At 41.2% G+C, this 19,310-nt stretch overlaps 1 protein-coding gene across 4 annotated transcripts in view; it reads left to right on the forward strand.

Moving 5' to 3' along the window:
- The window catches only part of CORO2B (coronin 2B), a 1,242,233-nt gene that overhangs the window by 1,089,244 nt on the left and 133,679 nt on the right, over nucleotides 1-19,310 (forward strand). For all 4 annotated transcript variants that reach the window (XM_044077673.1, XM_044077669.1, XM_044077671.1 and 1 more), the window contains exon 10: nucleotides 6,893-7,005. In XM_044077673.1, the coding sequence (XP_043933608.1) occupies nucleotides 6,893-7,005 (113 nt within the window). The remainder of the gene's footprint in view (nucleotides 1-6,892; nucleotides 7,006-19,310) is intronic.

Below are 19,310 nucleotides of genomic sequence, written 5' to 3' on the forward strand. Positions count from 1 at the left end.
AGTTATTATGTAGGGAAGACCAATAGGGCACTGAGAGAAAGGGTATTAGAGCATGTTAATGATGTAAGACATAAAAGAATGAAAGGTACATTAGCATTGCATGTTAGTGACCTTGGAGCTGGTCATGATTTTATGTTTTTTGTGTTAGATGTTTTAGAGTGTAATAAGAGGGGGTGATTTTAAAAATTTCACAGAACATAGGGAACAAGAGTGGAAAGTGCATCTGAATGCAGATAAGTCTCCTGGCTTAAATGAGCATGTTTTCCTCTAAAACATGTGCTTAAGACATGTTCACTTTTATACAAATCACTGTGTTTTTTATAAGCTATACTCTAGATAGACATTTAGCTATAACTTTAAGGGAAGGACAAGTTTTTACTATGTAATTGATTAACTGATGTTAGGTGTGTATATAATTAATTCAGATGCACTGTGCTAGTAGGTCTGAAGAAGCAGCCAGTAGACTGCGAAAGCATTCACCTTCTTGTTTTTTATCTTTGTGTGTATTTTATTTATTAAAGATTTGTGTGTCCTCAGCACTAGAGTTCACTCTGGAAATTTTACATATTATTTGAAGTGCTTGGTCCGCTGGAGTGTACATTACTTATCTGCTAGCTTTTTGTTGCTTTCTACATACGACATATATCATCATGTTAATGTCCCCAAGGGTCAAGCACTTGGGGAGCTTCTGGAGTTAGAAAATGAGAATTTTAATAATTTCTAAAAGAAAATCCTGCCTACCACCATCTGAATGATACATCAGAAGTATACAACCCATACACGCATTATGATGTATTTGTAGGTCTTTGTCCTACCTGCTTGAACACTATAGATTCGAAGTGTGTATCTGAGAAAAGCAGTTATGTCATCAACTGTAAAACTGTCTGTCAGGCAACATACAACTGAAACTGTAGCATGTTGTTAAAAGTCACCATTTAGATCAAGTCTCATCTCAGTGGTGATTGAGAGAGCGGTCATGTTTGGTAAGTCTGAAGCTATGGCTAGTTTGTTCTGAACTGATCTAGAATTCTACAGAACGGCTTTAACCTCAGTGAAGGATATCACTGGGATTTTGTTCTGCTCAGTAGTCACTAAGGAAATTCAATATCACTTGACATCTTTTCTTGATGACATAATCAGTGGCCTACCACTCAGATCTCTAGAGAGTTGAGATTTATTTATTTATTTATTTATTTATTTATTTTTATTTACATATGTCTTTTCTTGATGACATAATCAGTGGCCTACCACTCAAATCTCTTGAGAGTCGACATGATAATTAATTAAGCCTCAGTCCATTTAGTTATTTTTCTTGCATTTCCTTAATTTTTAATGATGCCTATATACAGTTTATATCTTGGCAAGCAAATAAGGGCAAACAAAAAGATAAAGATCCTCAGTAAGGAGAGAAAATTAACAAGCGTCATTCAGGTTCAAATCTCCAGCACGTAATAGAAAATAAGAAAGTTAACTAAGCAGTGATCTTAAGTAAAGCCTAACCATAGGTGAAGAAACAAACGGTGCATTTACAGGTATAGTTCAACAAGAACAGACAGAGCTCTGAGCTCTGAGCCAGAGAGACTGCTGCACTGTCACCTAAGCAACCACTCAGGAACACTTCTAACAGGTCCATGCCAATGATCTCATACTAGACTTTCCAGCAGTGTGGCCTAGAGGATGGAATTAAGCAGATGCTAGATATCTTCAAAGCAAACAGTAGGGACAACAAGTTGAGTTTAGCTACCAATAATCCTTCAGAAAAGCCCAAATATCCACACACCAGGTTAATAAAAATATACAGATACATCAGACTGTCTCTGTGACATGAAGACAAAAGTCCCTGAATGTGATCTGGATGACCTGAGATCAACCTAGGTGCTAGAAGAGCCAGCTGTGGCAAGTGGAAGAGGTTAATGCAAGCTTGTCCATCCTGAGAGAGGGAGACAGGTAAGTCAACTGCAATGCCAATATACACAGGAGATTAGGTGTTGCAGGAAGGCAGCAGAAAGGGCTGAGAACACATACTCAATAAGCAGAACATGCATGGTACAGCCAGGATATGTGCATATGCAGAAACCATGCACATGCCCACAGGTTGTCAGCATGGAAGAATTGCTCATCCAGACTGTTGCAGGTTAATGAGAAGTTTGGGCCTTCATAAAAGCCTGACAACAACTTAGATGATGCCCCCGTCCTAGATGCCAGGTGAAGAGGGGTATTGATGATCATCAGAAAGTAAGATAAAAATAAAAGATTCAGGAAAAAAAGAATAATAAGGCATCTTCTAATATTTTATTTTAATGCAGAAAGACAAGGTAGGATTCAACATGGAAAATCAAACACAATTGAAATGAATGGTATTTTGTATGCAAGGTGGTAGTTTCTTTAACAATGAATCCTTAGAAAAACAAATCAACTGTATTCAAGGAGTAACCCCAGTATGGCCCTCTTAATTCAGAAAACAAGTGCAAAATTACCATGATGGCTGAAGTCATCCTCAACCTATGAAAGTAAACATCTCAGTAAATGTATCTAGACCTTTCTGACTGTGACCACATCAAAGTACAGGTAAATTATTCACAAAGGATTATAATGATTTATATAAAATATTGCATTTCTGACACTGCCAATTAATGTCTAATAGTTTTTACAACAACATTTTGTTATGCTGAGCTTGTTCCCCTAACCATGCTAACAGCGCCCTGTGTTCAATTTACAGCCTATACAAGTTGAGATTGTCAGAGGAAGACAAGGTGCACATTGTCTCCAATGTGAGCAGGGTTTTTAGTCCCTGAAAATCCTTCCTTAACACAAAATGAAGAATAGTTCTAGCAATAGTGACTGATGCCAATGGATGTTTGGAGGCAGATGGATGCAAGTATTTCTTTAGCTTCCACAGGACATCACTGCATGCTTGAATATAAGCTTATAGACTAAATACCCTTATCTCATTGGGCACATCTGGTAACTCTTCATCTAGCACTCAATTTAGCCTGATAAAGACTATACTGTAAAAAGTAAATGTAGCACAAAGATAGAATTGATTGAAAAATGAAATTCAAATACAGAAGGCAGCAGTATTAAGGAGCAAGTTAATTTGTTGCAATTAATTAATTAATTAAAAAAAATAACTGAATCACTTTTTGTTATTTTGTACAAAGTCCCAGAACCAAACACAATTTTATAATAAAACCAACTTCTTTTTATAACAGAAAGTAAAAGACAACTTAAAAAAATGAACAAATGAGAAAACAATACAGTCTACAAGGTTACATTTATAACTGAATAAATATGAAATCTTCTTCTGGCTTTTCCTGGTTAGGGGTCGCCACAGCAGATCATCTGTCCACTCATGATTGGCAGTGGAGTTTTACAGTGTCAAGCTGCTAGCCCAGCGCCCAGCCTTCCACAGAAGGCACACACGGCCAATTTAGAGTGTCCAATCCACCTACTGCATGTCTTTGGGATGAAACCGCAGAACCTGGAGAAAACCCATGCTACCACAGGAAGGACATGTACACTCTGCACAGAAGGCATCCCAGCCGAGAATTGAACCAGAGAACCTCTTGCTGTGAGGCAGCAACGCTAATCGCTGCACCACCATGGCCGCCCACTGAATAAGTATGAAATAAGTGGCATAAAAAAGATAAAGCGCAATAGATTTAATGAAACAAGAATGTGGGACAAAAAGTTATAACACTACAGCAATTTTAATTTTAAAATGTATTTGATTGAAAATATTTACTAAATATTACGTAGAAAATTCCAGATAAAAGTATGGCGATGTACATTTGTTTTGTGTACTGCACCCATAAGTCTAGTAATTAAAACAAAGGAAAACAGATATATTACAGAAAGGCATAAAAGATAAAATAACAGGATACATCTGTAACAATAAAAAACAGTACAACAATGAAAATACTAACCATTAAATACACTGTTCTGTGAACTTAGGTTACTGAGAGCTGCAGCTTTTGAAGGCAAACTAAGTTTTTAGTATATGTGCTTATCATTGGCCACATGACTGCAACACACATCCTGACAGCCAGGGATCTCCTTTCAAATATATTCTATCAAGGTATAATAAGCACCTTTAGTAGGTCCGACTTTACTTCTTTCAGTAAGTGAGTTAATGCATTGCCTGCAGCACTCACAAACTGTATTGTGCAAATGAATTTCATTACCCACCTTAACTGTAAAAAAAATAAGTTTGTTATAGGTAAATGGAAAAATGTGGAGTTATGAACACACAGAGTATACTGGAATGTCTCTCTTAATGTGCTGGTGTATGCAAACAAACTGGGATCTGTATGAACTGGTTCTCTGTAAACTTGCACCATCACTTCTGGTAGAAGGTAATGTTAAACCTTAAGTGTTACATTCATTTTTTGAAAAATAAGGTAAGGGTCCTTGACCAAGAGAGAGGTTGGTGTACACAGATTCCTGTGACAGTGGTATCACAAATGACAACATTTAATACTTTAAATCAGAAGCTACCAGTTCAAAACAAGATAAAGTCACTTTTTTCTAGGCTGAACTTCAGGCAGGCTTCAAATAGAGGATTGTTGTTTTGAAGATATTGGCAAAGGGAACTACATTTGAGTACTTTGAGTTGTTTTGGGCCGCTGCAGGTGATATTCTAAAAGCTCAATTGTCATAGTAAGTTTTTATGCAGATGTATGCCTTTATTAGTTGTCTGGCGGTTTGTATAAGGGATTTTGATGACCTGCTTTGTGTAGAACAAGGTCTGTCAGCCTCCACTAACTTTCCTACTGAGTAACTGGGCAATTCACTTCACCAAATGGTGGTCAGGGACAACTGAAAAACTGGCTTAGGCTTCTCAGTGGCCTTCTTAACCTCATGGATAGTAAATATCTATGAACCTAAACTGATGCAAATAAACAGTGCTCTAGTGAATCTGTGAGTGCCTTTTCTACCCCAGAACATGTTAACTTGCATGCCAAAGCCTGGATCGTTGAATATGCTTAATGCAGCTAGGAATTTGTTACAGTTACTGTTTGCTGGCTAGTTAGCCCTACTGAAAAATATTGTATCCCTTTTGCACAGAAGACTCACAAAGCAGACGTTCCACACAGTTTTGTACATGACATTTTACAAAAAAAACAACACTTACAAGTAAGAGTTGGGAAAACTATGCAAATGAATAAGCAAAAATGGATACAGGCATAAAGGTAAATATTAACAATAGGTATAAGGTAAAAGTGTGTTATGCTTGTTAATTTGAGTCTAGATCATAAAGTCAAGGAGCACACTATGTAAGCAATATCTAGATTTCTGGCTAGACTTTTAGCTCCCATAAAAGAGGCACACCTTAGAGCAGGGATCATGTAAGAGAGTCACCTTAAGCAAAACCAAGGAACTCCATATGATTACTGCAGTTTTGCAAAGGAATCTGAATTACGATTATTACCGTTCTCTACAAAGGGCAATGGCTATCCTTTTTTGCTGCATGATTGTTAAAATAATACAATAAATGATTCACATGTAGTATCTGTCCCAGATCTGTCAGTCTGAACTATAAATCTCTGCAAGTTGAAAGGAATTCAAGCTTATACCAGCTCCATGCCATAGGGGGACACAGCCTTGACTTTATCTAACCTAGACAACATAGCTCAGATACCAGGTCTGGTCACTAGAGGAGATAAACAGGGAGGGAGAGGACTGATTAGGCTTAGCTTGCTTACTCTGTCTGGGTGTGGGAGTGGGGTGCATATCTAAGTGACACAAGTTCATCAGTGCATCATCAGGGGACACCGGGGACCTGCCAAGGTGTGACAGCTTACACCGAAAGAGGGATTTCATGAATGAGTGAGTGAGTGACATGACGTCACTGCTCACATTGTATACCTGTCCTTTTTGCTCTTATAAAGGCTTATATCTGAGGAAAAGATTAGAGTTTAATAAACCTCTTTTTACCTGCCTGGATGCTCACCATGCCATGGCAGATACTTCACCCCAGAGTCAATAATCAAAGAACATAACTACATCAGTAGTACTGAAAGTAAACAGGCACAACAGGAACAGGGAGCTAGAAAGTGCTGCAAAAGATAAAGAAAATTCCAAGCTGCAACCTCACATAACATTATATTATGTCTACTCTTTAAGTAAGAGCTGAGACGTGAAAGATACAAAAATCGTAGGCTCTATAAGCAACATGTCAATTGAGCTACTAAAGTTATTTCACGTATTATTCCTTCTTCAAGCCATTTATTCTTATCTAAAACATTGACAATTAACACTCAAGTAAGATCACTGCTGCAGCACATTTTTTCAGATATCGTTAAGAGATATGTGTGTGCGTGTGTGTGTGTGTGCGTGTGCGTGTGTGCGTGTACGTGTGTGTGCATGTGTGTGTGTGTGTGTGTGTGTGCATGTGTTGTCAGAACTGAAGAAGTGTTACGACTGCCCAGAAGAGTTACATGATGCATTTGTAGCCAATAAGGTCGTAGTGCAATACCCTACATTGTATTTCATGAAATGCTGTCCCTTTAAACAGAACAGCAGCATTCAGCAAATTAAATAAAAAAGCAACTGCTTTTCATAGGGACAAAAATCCTCCCCCCTCCCTCCCCCTTTAGATAGAGAGTCTGTTCACTCCTTATAATCAGTTCTAGGCCAGTCACATCTCAGAGAAATGTTTAAGTTGCCTTTTTCCTAAATGCAGATGCACTTACTTCCATTTGAAGAAACAACATTTGATAAAAATACACTTAGCAGGAAATGTTAGACAACCATTCATTAATCCTTTTTATGATTACCTTAGTCTGCACACTATATCCTGTTAGATAAAATAAACATTCACTGCATTTTAAATATTGTGCAAGGAACAAACAGAAATGCTGTTAAAATTAGTGTATTCTTCTTTTTCCAGGGATTATGCCAAAACAAGGACTGGATGTATCTGCCTGTGAAGTTTTCAGGTTCTATAAATTAGTGACATTAAAAGGAGTAATCGAGCCAATTTCTATGATTGTGCCAAGAAGGGTAAGTACCAAAGCCTGAATTTCAGGCCGATTGCATTTTTAGTACTACAATGTATGACCAAATATATATTGGAGAGACTTTCTATTATCAGCGATATAAATGTGCCATATTTTTAAACTACTTCTTTTTGCTTTAATTAACATACAGTTAAAAGAGCAGGCAAAATTAGTAAAATAATGTTTTGTGCTGAAGTAACATCATCACACTTGAATTAAGAGAGGTACCAGACCAGATGGTGGTGCTCTGCCAGAAAGTCCACATTTAATTGAGTTTTACTAATGATTTGTAGACTCCATTTTTGTAATGGAGTGATAATGCTTGTCCCACTGTACATTGGTATTCGTGGTGATGTACCTTACTCCCAAAATGAAGCAAAAGGAGCAAAAGCTCTGAGTGAATCCCAGTACACCAATAATTATAGTGTGTGTTATTAATAAATATGTATTTCCATTTGATAACTGGAAAAGTCCAACTGGGTCATAAAAAACCTTTTCAGCAGAGACCCAAGAAAATTTGTCTATCAGTCATATAGACATTAGTAACAAAGTTAATTTATATAGATTTGCTCAGAATGCATTTAACAAAAACAGGAAAAAAGAAAATATTCAGTCCACAATAATCACATTACAACAAAAGAGGCAGGAGCCACTTTTGTGATTTTAAGTATTTTCTTCTGATTTTTTGTTAAGTTTTACTGCTTTGCCGCCTACTTTTTGGCATTTTCCGGCTTGCTAAAGTTTATATCTGTAACAGTAACAGTACTTGGAACACATCTAGAGCCTGTTTACTGCATTTCCTGTGTTGCACTTAATTTAAAATCGTTTTTTTCTCTAAAAACTGCATTTTACCTGATTTTGGCCTAGCACTCAAGTGTGGGGTCATTTATTGCACTGTTGTGATTATTTTGCTGCTTGTGTATCTCTGCTACCTTTAAACTACAACAAAAAGAAAAAAATCTTCTTTTTTCCCACTTTCTGAAAGTTAAGAAAGTTCAGTTACAGATTTGCTGTTCTGAACTGTTTGGAAGTTTCTAGAAGGCCAGTGCTTGCTTGGGCTAAAGGGAAGTCTCTGTGTTCACCAGTGGGAGTGGTTAACACTGAACAGCCTGCCTGTCCCTGGAGGAGTGGCTACTACCTAGAAGCTGTAGTTTTATTGGCCATTTTGGGTCAATTCTAAACTCCTTGATCTGTCTCTCTTAAAACCAGGCTGCCTCATGGTTTTGGCATCTTTTCAGGCTTGCTAGTTGTTGCTGAAGCACCTACCAAGGGGAGAAAATGCTGAGAGAAGAAAAGGAGCCACTTTTGTGATTTTAAGTATTTTCTTCTGATTTTTTAAGTTCTACTGCTTTGCCGCCTACTTTTTGGCATTTTCTGGCTTGCTAAAGTTTATATCTGTAACAGTAACAGTACTTGGAACACATCTAGAGCATGTTCACTGCATTTCCTGTGTTGCACTTAATTTAAAATCATTTTTTTCTCTAAAAACTGCATTTTACCTGATTTTGGCCTAGCACTCAAGTGTGGGGTCATTTATTGCACTGTTGTGATTATTTTGCTGTTTGTGTATCTCTGCTACCTTTAAACTACAACAAAAAGAAAAAAAAACAAAAAATCTTGCTTTTTTCCCACTTTCTGAAAGTTAAGAAAGTTCAGTTACAGATTTGCTGTTCCGAACTGTTTGGAAGTTTCTAGAAGGCCAGTGCTTGCTTGGGCTAAAGGGAAGTCTCTGTGTTCACCAGTGGGAGTGGTTAACACTGAACAGCCTGCCTGTCCCTGGAGGAGTGGTTACTACCTAGAAGCTGTAGTTTTATTGGCCATTTTGGGTCAATTCTAAACTCCTTGTTCTGTCTCTCTTAAAACCAGGCTGCCTCGTAGTTTTGGCGTCTTTTTCAGGCTTGCTAGTTGTTGCTGAAGCACCTACCAAGGGGAGAAAACGCTGAGAGAAGAAAAGGAGCCACTTTTGTGATTTTAAGTATTTTCTTCTGATTTTTTGTTAAGTTTTACTGCTTTGCCACCTACTTTTTGGCATTTTCCGGCTTGCTAAATTTTATATCTGTAATAGTAACAGTACTTGGAACACATCTAGAGCCTGTTTACTGCATTTCCTGTGTTGCACTTAATTTAAAATCGTTGTTTCTCTAAAAACTGCATTTTACCTGATTTTGGCCTAGCACTCAAGTGTGGGGTCATTTATTGCACTGTTGTGATTATTTTGCTGTTTGTGTATCTCTGCTACCTTTAAACTACAACAAAAAGAAAAAAAAAATCTTGCTTTATTCCCACTTTCTGAAAGTTAAGAAAGTTCAGTTACAGATTTGCTGTTCTGAACTGTTTGGAAGTTTCTAGAAGGCCAGTACTTGCTTGGGCTAAAGGGAAGTCTCTGTGTTCACCAGTGGAAGTGGTTAACACTGAACAGCCTGCCTGTCCCTGGAGGAGTGGTTACTACCTAGAAGCTGTAGTTTTATTGGCCATTTTGGGTAAATTCTAAACTCCTTGATCTCTCTCTCTTAAAACCCTACAACTCTCTTTTTGCGTGGTTTTGCGCACTGAGCAGTGTCGGGCAGCGCCGCCTAAACAGGTTTAAACTATTCCAAGCTCCACAAAGTCTGCTCTTCACTTTTTCCCTTAGAACTGTTCAAACTCTCAAAGTAATCACTCTATTCTCTTTCTAAAGCCCTGCACTTGCTCAGCTCTTATAAGGAAACATTAACTAACTAAAGCACTACACCCTCCTTGACTTCTCATAAGTGTTAGACTCCCGATTGGTCCTTCCTGATCAAGTGAAAAATCAGTTCCCTTCCCTAATCTGATCAGTAAAAACAGTTCCCTATACTAATCTGGTATGTCCAAGGGTCAGTTTCAAGGTTACTCTCCAGTCCAGCTGGTGAATCTGGGAATTTTGAGGCAATGTTACAATTGCCTTATGTACACAGACAACCCTCTCCTCCTTTCAACAAACTCTAATACATGTGAGAGATGCAGTTACACAGCCAAACTGGAGGCAGAGCTCTCTCAACCCAAGACTGGCACAGTCAGTCAGGAGGAAAAGGTAACCACCCACACCACAAATCCAGTCTCACACAGACCTATTGCATCTGCATACCCAACACATAAACACACAGAAACATACTCGGTGGCTCTAAATAAAAATCTGTCTAAACAGCAAAGACCTCCTAAGCAGATATCCAAGCAACAGCCAGCCCTCAACAATACCCACAAATCACATATCTCACAAAATCAGTGTGCCTCACTGTCACAGCCCTTAAGGCCAAACAACACACCAAATACACTTGTTATAGGGGACTCTGTTGTCCGGCACACTGACGTCCCGCTCACCAGACTGAACAAGGAGAAGGTCACTGTAAGCTGCCTGTCAGGTGCCAGGATCCGCCACATAATGCAAGCACTCAGGTCACTCCAAAGCAAGTACAAGTATGACTCCGTCATTGTCCATGCTGGTGTGAATGACCTGAGACGTACCTCCCTGGACTACATGAAAAGAGACATAGAGGAGCTCTCTGACCATGTAGCCCAGGCTGGTATGACCCTGACCTTGAGTAGCATCTTGCCCTCACCAAGAATGATGCCACAGTATAAAGACAAAATGATCAGTTTCAACAATTGGCTAAAGTATTGGTGTCATTCAAAGGGGATCCAGTGTCTGTCAGCCTGGGATGACATGCTCGACAAGCCACGTTGCTTCGCTAGGGACGGCTTGCACCTGTCACCCTTAGGCTTTGATACTGGCCAAGGCTCTTGCCACCCCATAGTGCTTTTTTAGGCAAGGCTCAAAGGACAAACCCACCTCCATAGACAACCCAAGGATAAAAACTAAAGGTAATGCTACTCAATGCCAGAAGTCTAAACCTCAAGATGCACACACTGAGGCTCTCCTCAGTATGGAGAAAATCGATGTCTGTGCAGTAACAGAAACCTGGTTCAAGGCTCCTGAGAGCACCCCAGCACTACCAGGTTATAACTCATACCATGCGTTTCAGCCCCAAAACTCGGACGAAGCACAAAAGGAGGGGAGTATCTATATTCATCAAAGATACCTACACCTCCAGGTTAGTGGCACTGCACGAAGCATCGGAAACCATCCATGTGCAACTAACAGTGGGCAAAACTGCCTTTCATTTTGTAGCCTGCTACAGAACACCCTCCCTATTACAGGAACCCCACTTGGCATTCCTGAGAACACTGGAGAATATGAAGGTCTCTCCAAACACTATGTTATTGGGTGACTTCAACTACCCAAACATTGACTGGGAAAACTACTCAAGCCCAAACACCCTCGCCCAACGGTTCCTTGAATTTATAAACTGTAACACAATGGAACAACTGGTCACCACTCCCACAAGAGGGAACAACATATTGGACCTGGTCATCACCAACATGGGGACTCTATGTTCCACACCAGAGGTAAACCCCTCATTGGTAAGATCAGACTATAAACAAATTTCCCTGGACATCCATATCCCGTCCCCACCCCAAGCCAAGGAAATCACTGTAAAGAATTTCTCAAAAGCCAACTTTGCACTTCTCAAGACTGAGGTGGAATCCTTCAAAGCCCCTGGGCCAGAGGATAATACAGGCCATTCTGCAGAATCCTTTACAAATGCATTCTATGAGCACCTGCAGGAATGCATGAATCGTGCTATCCCAAATAAAACCAAGACTCACTCCTCCAAAAATAGGAGATTGGTCTGGTGGACCCCGGCCATAAATAAGTTATACAACAGGAGGAGGAAGCTACTACATGACAGAGCAAAATCCCAAAAAGAGAAGGCATCTCTGATCAGTATTAGCAAGAAACTTTGATCCCTCATAAAATCATCAAAGGCCAGTTTCAAAAAAAAAATTGCCCTAGACACTAAAGATAATCACAAGGCCTTCTTTAGTTATGTCAGGAACATGGGCGGAAACTCCCAGATATGCTCTGAATTGTTGCATAATGGTACAAAATATACCGAACCTACAGACATAGCCAACATCCTGGCAGACAGATTCAGCGCAAACTTCTCCCCCCTTCCCCCCCAAAGGAGCAAATGCCTATCCCAACTGAATGTAACCTCCCTGACATCACAGATGCACAGGTGAAAGCTGCCCTCTCCAAAGCAAAAAACACAGCATCTATGGGACCGGACGGTGTCCCAGGCTGTGTCTTACATGAGCTCCAAGAAGAGCTGAACCCTCACATTAAGTCACTGTTCAAACTTAGCCTTACTACAGGATATGTACCCAAAGAATGGTGTACAGCTACAGTGGTCCCACTCCACAAATGTGGTGCCACAACGGACCCCGGAAACTATTGCCCCATAAGCCTGACTAGTCTGGTCTGTAAAGCTATGGAGCGTATTCTCATGGAACTCATAAACAAAGACATTGGAAGCCTCCAGACACTGGACCCTACCCAATTCGGCTTTGTTAATGGCAGATCTTGCCTCTTAAACCTAGTTGATTTTCTTTGAAACAGTTACCAAAGCCATAGATGAGGGCAAGGTAGTCCATACAGCCTACCTGGACCTCGCAAAAGCCTTCGACACAATACCCCACTCAGGCATCATAAATAAGCTTACCAGCTTAAATATCAACCCCTGTATCACAAGATGGGTTGTAAACTGGCTCAGAGATAGAACCCACATGGTCAGAATCGCAGGTGCCATGTCCAAATCCAAACCAGTTACAAGTGGCATCCCACAGGGCTCAGTTCTGGGACCTCTCTTGTTCGGTATATACTTCTCTGAGGTTCAGGCTAACACGGGGGGATTATGGCTGACAAAGTTCGCAGATGACTGCAAACTGGGGGTCATAATCAAATCTCCAGCTGACACAAGCATCCTCCAAAAGGGTCTCACAGAGACAGATGCTTGGTGCCAGAGCCACGACCTCAAGCTAAATGCTAAAAAGTGCATAGTCATCCCCTTTGGGAAAAACAAGGTGCCCACAAATTACCACATAGGTGGTAATCCATTAAGTACGGAAGAAATAATTAGAGATTTGGGGACCAACGTAGATAGTAATCTCTCCTTTGATAATCACGTTGCCAAAGTGGTTAGAAAGACCTTCTATATAGCCCACCTTATCATGAAAGGTTTCGCATCTAGATCAAGAGAGGTCATTGTGCCCCTCTACTTGTCACTCATCAGGCCCATAATTGAATACAATGCCCCTTTTGGGATGTACCTTACCCGACACCTGCAGCAACTAGAGAGACCCCAAAAGTACCTCACCAAGAGGATCATGGGCTACAAACAGATGTCCTATGCAGCTCGACTAAACAAACTCCAGCTCTACTCAGTTGCTTGCTCAGAGGCGATCTATGCCTGACATACAAAGCCATGTCAAACCCAGAATTAATGGACATGCTCCACCTCAAAAAATCCAAGTCTCTTAGAGCTACACGCTCCAGGGACCTAAACCTCAGCACAAAAATAAATAGGACATGCTGGAGGGACAGATTCATTTCCCAGAGGCTCCCCTCACTCTGGAATAAAATCCCAATTCATGTTAGACATAGCCCCTCGCTGACCCTCTTCAAGCGAAATCTGGACACGTGGATGGGAAATCACAAATTCACCCCTGGGATCTCTCCTGTGTCCCTGCTAGACAGAGGCACAGTAAACTAATCTTAAAAGGGTACCTTCTGTGACCTACTTTACAGAGGCACAGTAGGCTAATCTAATGGGGAGGCGGAAGCCAAATACACTCTGGCTAGGCTTATAAATGCCCTAGGGCAGATAGCCTAGTATCTACCTATGAACCTATGAAACAGAGGACATTACACTGCTTCTGTTACACAGTTAATCAGTTGTATCTAAACAGAATAAAATGTGGAGCAAACAGGTTTAAAATATCTAACAACTCTTGTTAAACGAAGGAGGAATCAGAGAGGGAAAAAAAATCAATGGAAAGATTAATAAGAGAAAGAGAGTTGGATGCAAATTAAGCCTTATAATTATGGAGATAAGTTCCGGAAAGTGATTGAGTTTAGAAAGAAGTTTAAAAAAAGATTGTGAGAGAGACAAAGAAGTATGGGTGGATTTAAAGAGGAGATCATCCTCATGCCTCAGGTGAATAGATATTCGCATGAAGAAAGGAGTTAAGAGTGGTTAGTGACAAGTAATTTGAAGTTGGAAGAGCCTCAACCTGTGTGGTGAGCAATAACAGGTCCAGCTAAAATAATATGCGTAGTGATAGAGAGAAATGAAAGAAGGATGAGGGAGAAGTAGAACAGAGTTAGGTAGGGTATAAGAGATACTATATGCAAGCAGTGAAAGGAGAGCTTATATTTATGGAAGAGAGGGTGTGAATAGAAGAGAGAGTTCCAAGTGAATGTAGTGTGACAGAACCAAAAGAAACACTTTTAACGGGGATGATTAACTGATAGAAATAGCTCCTCATTATTGCATTCTGGTACATTTTTCATTTTCTACTGCTGCTGTTGTACTGTCTCATTCAGTGCCATTTACGATATATATATATATATATATATATATATATATATATATATATACACACACACACACACACACACACAAGTTTTCTGAATCATAATGTACATGAGACGCCCTTAAATATTGAAAAACAGGTAGAAGGCAAACAAAAACTGTCTTTTAATCTGCAATAGCTGTGCTCCTTCAGTGGCATGGAATGATGTGGCAGCCTGTGGTCTTTTCCTATGAATGTTAAAAAAAAAGAAATATATTAAATGTTTAACTTCATACTGCTGGAAAACAGAGCAGTCACACTTAAGATGTAAAATGTGTAGCCCATATATAAAGCAAACTCTAAAAGATCTGCCCTGTAAGTACAGTATATGATATTCTTCCAAAGTTCAAAAAGCTGACTGGTTGTTTAAAGCAATCAGGAATTCTGTTAAAGAGTTGACCAATAGCAAGTAAACAGGCTCATTAGTACATAAAGGTGATGTCCTGATTGATTGTATTTGTGGGTTTTGAATGAAAAAAAATATATAAATCATATAGCTGGATGAAGAGAATGGAAAAGAAGAGAATAAGAAAAGGCTACCTGAACCCTGAGAAGTATACACCTGTGTTTTATTTTCTGCAGTTTGTTTTTCTCTCTGGTTGGAAATTTTGGATAGTTTAGCTTGAGTTCAATAATTTTTTGGGTCTATATTACTTCATTGAAAGACCTTTATGCCTAACACCTCTGCATTGACACGAAGCAGTCGAAATTCACTTCCACGAATCGCAGAATTTTTCCCAGGGCAATGTAACAATTGTTGCCTGTACCACAATGGAACACACACTGCACTAAATCAAACCCACCCAAGTTGGGGCAGCACCCTCACACACATCCTCCTAACTATATATACCAACTCTGAGATTGCACAACAGTGGGAAAAAGGGCAAAGTTGTGGAGTTGGACAACTACTTCCTTACCCTGGAAAAAATTCCATGATTCACAGAAGTGAATTTGGATGGTTTTATGTTGATGGGAGGGTGTTCGAAGTAAAGGTCTTTCGACATAGTAATATAGGCCCATCCTTTCAGATAAAAAATAACTAAACAAATTCTAATTGTAGATAAATATTTTCTTTTTTTGCATTTTGTTTGTTCAAAGGCTTATTTTCTTTTTTCATGTCCTATTTTATCACTGAAAGACACTGAAACATGTAGGACACGACTCCTTCACAATATGCACATATATTTAAATGTGCACAGCATATCTTTAGGGGCAGTTTGAACATTGGGCCGGATTCATGAAGGCTTGCACGGAGTCTAAGAGTAGTGTAAGACTCCATGCAGCCTTCGCGATCCAGGAACAGCCCAAAGTCCGTGTAAGAGAAGCTAAACGGCTCTTACACGGAGTGGGCGTGGATAAGCTAATCACCTCACTTGCAGCCGAATAGCATGCAAATGAGGATGATTAGTGATCCAGGAAGCCCAGAACAGCCCGTGTAAGAGCCGTTTTAGCTGCAGAAATGTACTCAGTTGACAACTGAGTACGTTTCTGCAAAAACTGCAATGGAGCCATGTCAGCTCCAAATAAAGGGTGCATATGTGTCAGGCAGCATGCCAATGGCCAAATATGTGGCCATTGGCAAAGTAACCTGATGCAAATATAATAAAAATATATTTTTTTTTTTCGGCGATTGCCGATGTTTAAACCCAGCTCAGCCCCGCGCAAACGGGCTGCGCTGTACAAAACATAAAAATGAAGGTTTTAAACCCACAAATGTGGATTTTATGCAATACATGGAATGTCAATGCAGGGACCAGCAGACCAAAACCAACATGGCCACCGTGTAGTGGTTGCTAAGGGGGGAAGCTGAGTCTAAGACATGTAACTAAGCATTAGTAGGCAATCTGATGCAAATGAGTGTTAGGATACTGAATTCCACTGTCACATAGCAAATGAGCACAGTCTGAGTAGTGTAAGAGTTACAGAAGGGGGAGGAACAGAGTAGGAGATAGGTGACATCACAGGGGGGAATGGTAGAAAGAAATGCAGTTCATTGGAGGTCAGAGTTACATGACAGATGTCAGACAGATATCATGGAAAGAGGTGTGCCACTAAATAAGCATGAGAAAGTCAAGAAATGGAAGGTGTACACTGTTGCCTACACCAAAGTTTCTTGCTGGATGTGTATGCGCACGTGTGCGCGCCATGAAGCGCGAGTAAGGCAGTGTGCGCGCGTGTAAGGCAGTGTGCGCGCGTGTAAGGCAGACTGAGCATGTGGGAGCATGTTGGGAGATGTTTAACACCGTTTGCGCGGGCGTGCACGCGTTTTAATCCGAATAAGCAGATTCTGAACTGTGTAAGTATGTGTGCGCGCGTGTAAGCCACTGTGAGCGTGTTTCTGCTGGTTTACACACGGCTCCACCCTGAGGAAACAGAAAGGAAAAAGGAAGCAACAGATTTAGTAGGCAGCTAGCAGGGAATACTGCTGGAGCTAGCAGGTGAAAACAATTAGATGCAGGCAAGTACACAGGCAGAATAGTAGCCCAGCCCAGCACTTAAAACTCTGCAAACAGCAGTGCAGGATGTTTCTCTCAAGAGACACTGCAAGACAGGAGTTAAGTTATCAGAAGTGAAAACTGAAAAAGCTGAACTCAGAGCAGAAATGTTAGGGGCTGCCATAGCTGTCATAATGAGACATAGGCGACTTGCTGAGGGTGGTGACAATGCAGATGCTGCCAGACAACCCACAGTGAGGAGACGGAGAAGAGTGTACAGGCCCAGGGTCACCTACCACGGGTTACATGAGCTGGAGATAGTAGAGCGCTATAGAGTGGACAGAGACCTCCTGCAGCAAATAGTAGAGCTGTGCAGGCCACGCCTCACACACAGAACCAACAGAGGGGAACCCATCCCAGTGGAAACCAAGGTATGTGTTGGCCTAAGAATACTAGCAATAGGTACCTTCCAGAGACCAACTTGTGATATGATGGGGATATCACAGGCATCAGCCTCCAGGGTACTGCACCAGTTCCTGGATGCCATGTCAGCACATGTCGGTGATCATGTATATTTCCCCAATGCCCGTGAGGTATTGGCCAGCAATATGCATCTCTTCCAGCAAATAGCGGAATACTCTGAGGTAGTGGGTGCAATAGACTGCACGCACATATGCATCAAAGCACCAGCCGGTGAGCGGGGTAGGGCATACATCAACCGCAAGGGCTTCCCCTCCATCAACTGCCAGGTCGTATGTGATGCCCAGGGCATAATAATGAATGTGTGTGCTGGCTGTCCTGGGAGCTACCACGATTCCCACATCTGGCATTTGACGCAGCTGTACCAGACATTTGCCAATGGGGACATCCCACATGGACACCTAGTGGGGATGCAGGTTATGCACTGGAGCCGTGGCTGATGACACCCATCAGAAACGCACACACACCTGAACAGGAAAGCCATAATGAGGCACACGCACAAACACGTAATGTAATAGAGCGTGTGTTTGGGCTGCTCAAGTCATGGTTCCGGTGTCTGGACACATCTGGTGGAGCCTTGCAGTACACACCAACTACATGTACCCAAATCGTCATGGTATGTGCTATGCTACATAATATGATCTTGCGAAAACAGCTGCTGCAGGACCAGCATAGGGCCGGGCCAAACAGCCCCCCACCATTGCCAAGGCCATCACAGGCAGAGCGTGACTCGGAGGAGGAACAACCTGAGCCTGCCCCAGTAGGCAGAAGGAGGCGTGCCCAGTATGCCCTGGCCTTGGCAAAGAGGCAACGCATAGCACATACACTGGCTCAGTAGGAACCCTGGGAATGATACCCCTCTCTGACTCACTCATATAGTAACAGGGATGCCTAACATGACACAACCTGCTCTCAAACATGTACAGGGAAGTGTAATATGCATCCGACAGAGGCAGCCCTGCAGCACCACCTGAGGCATGAATGCTATGTGTTAAGTAATGTAACACCATGTACTATATGCACACCTGAGGACCCTGACTAACATCCTACCCTCACCAAGCATCATGCCACAACATGACAATGAGATGATCAAGTGCAATAATTGACTGAAGTATCGCAGTTAGTCAAAGGGGATCCAATGTGTGCCAGTCAGGGATGACATGCTGAGCATGACATGATGCACCACCTGCTAGGAGTGGCGTGCACCTATCAGTGCAGGCCGTATGGATACTGGCAAAGGCTGTTGTTACCCACAGTGTGCCCTGAATAGGTAAGGCTCAAAACACAAACCTATCTCCATAGGTATCAAAAGGGATAAGAATAAGATAAGGGATAAGTCGAAACAGCAAGATGCATGCAGTCTAAACTCACCCAGTATGGAGAATGTTGATATCTGCGCTGTAACAGAAAACTGAGTCAAGGCTCACAACAGCACCCTAACACTACCAGGTTACACCTCATATTGTGCTGTACAGCCTCAAAACATGGAACAAGCTACAAAAGGAGGGTGACTAGCAAGAATTGTCAAGGATAACCACACCCCCATGTTGGTACCACAACAAAAGCAGCATGGACTAGCCATGGTCAAGTAACAGTGGCTAAAACTGCCCCCCAGTTTATAGCCTGCTACAGACTACTGTCCCAACACCAGGAACTGCACCTGGCCTATGCTGGAATACATGAATATATCAAGTCCTCCAAACCACATTATATTGGGTGACTGAAAATACCCAGACATAGACTGGGAGCATTATACTAGCTCCAACAGTGTAGGACAAAAGTTCATAGAATCCATAAACCAAAAGGCCCAGGAACAATGTACCACTCCCACAAGAGGGGTAAGCATACTGGATGTGATAATCAGCAACATGGGTACTGGATGGCAAGATGAGAAGTGTAT

This window comes from Protopterus annectens, chromosome 7.part0, assembly GCF_019279795.1.
Source record: "Protopterus annectens isolate FY-2018-M chromosome 7.part0, PAN1.0, whole genome shotgun sequence".
NCBI classification, from domain to species: domain Eukaryota; kingdom Metazoa; phylum Chordata; order Ceratodontiformes; family Protopteridae; genus Protopterus; species Protopterus annectens.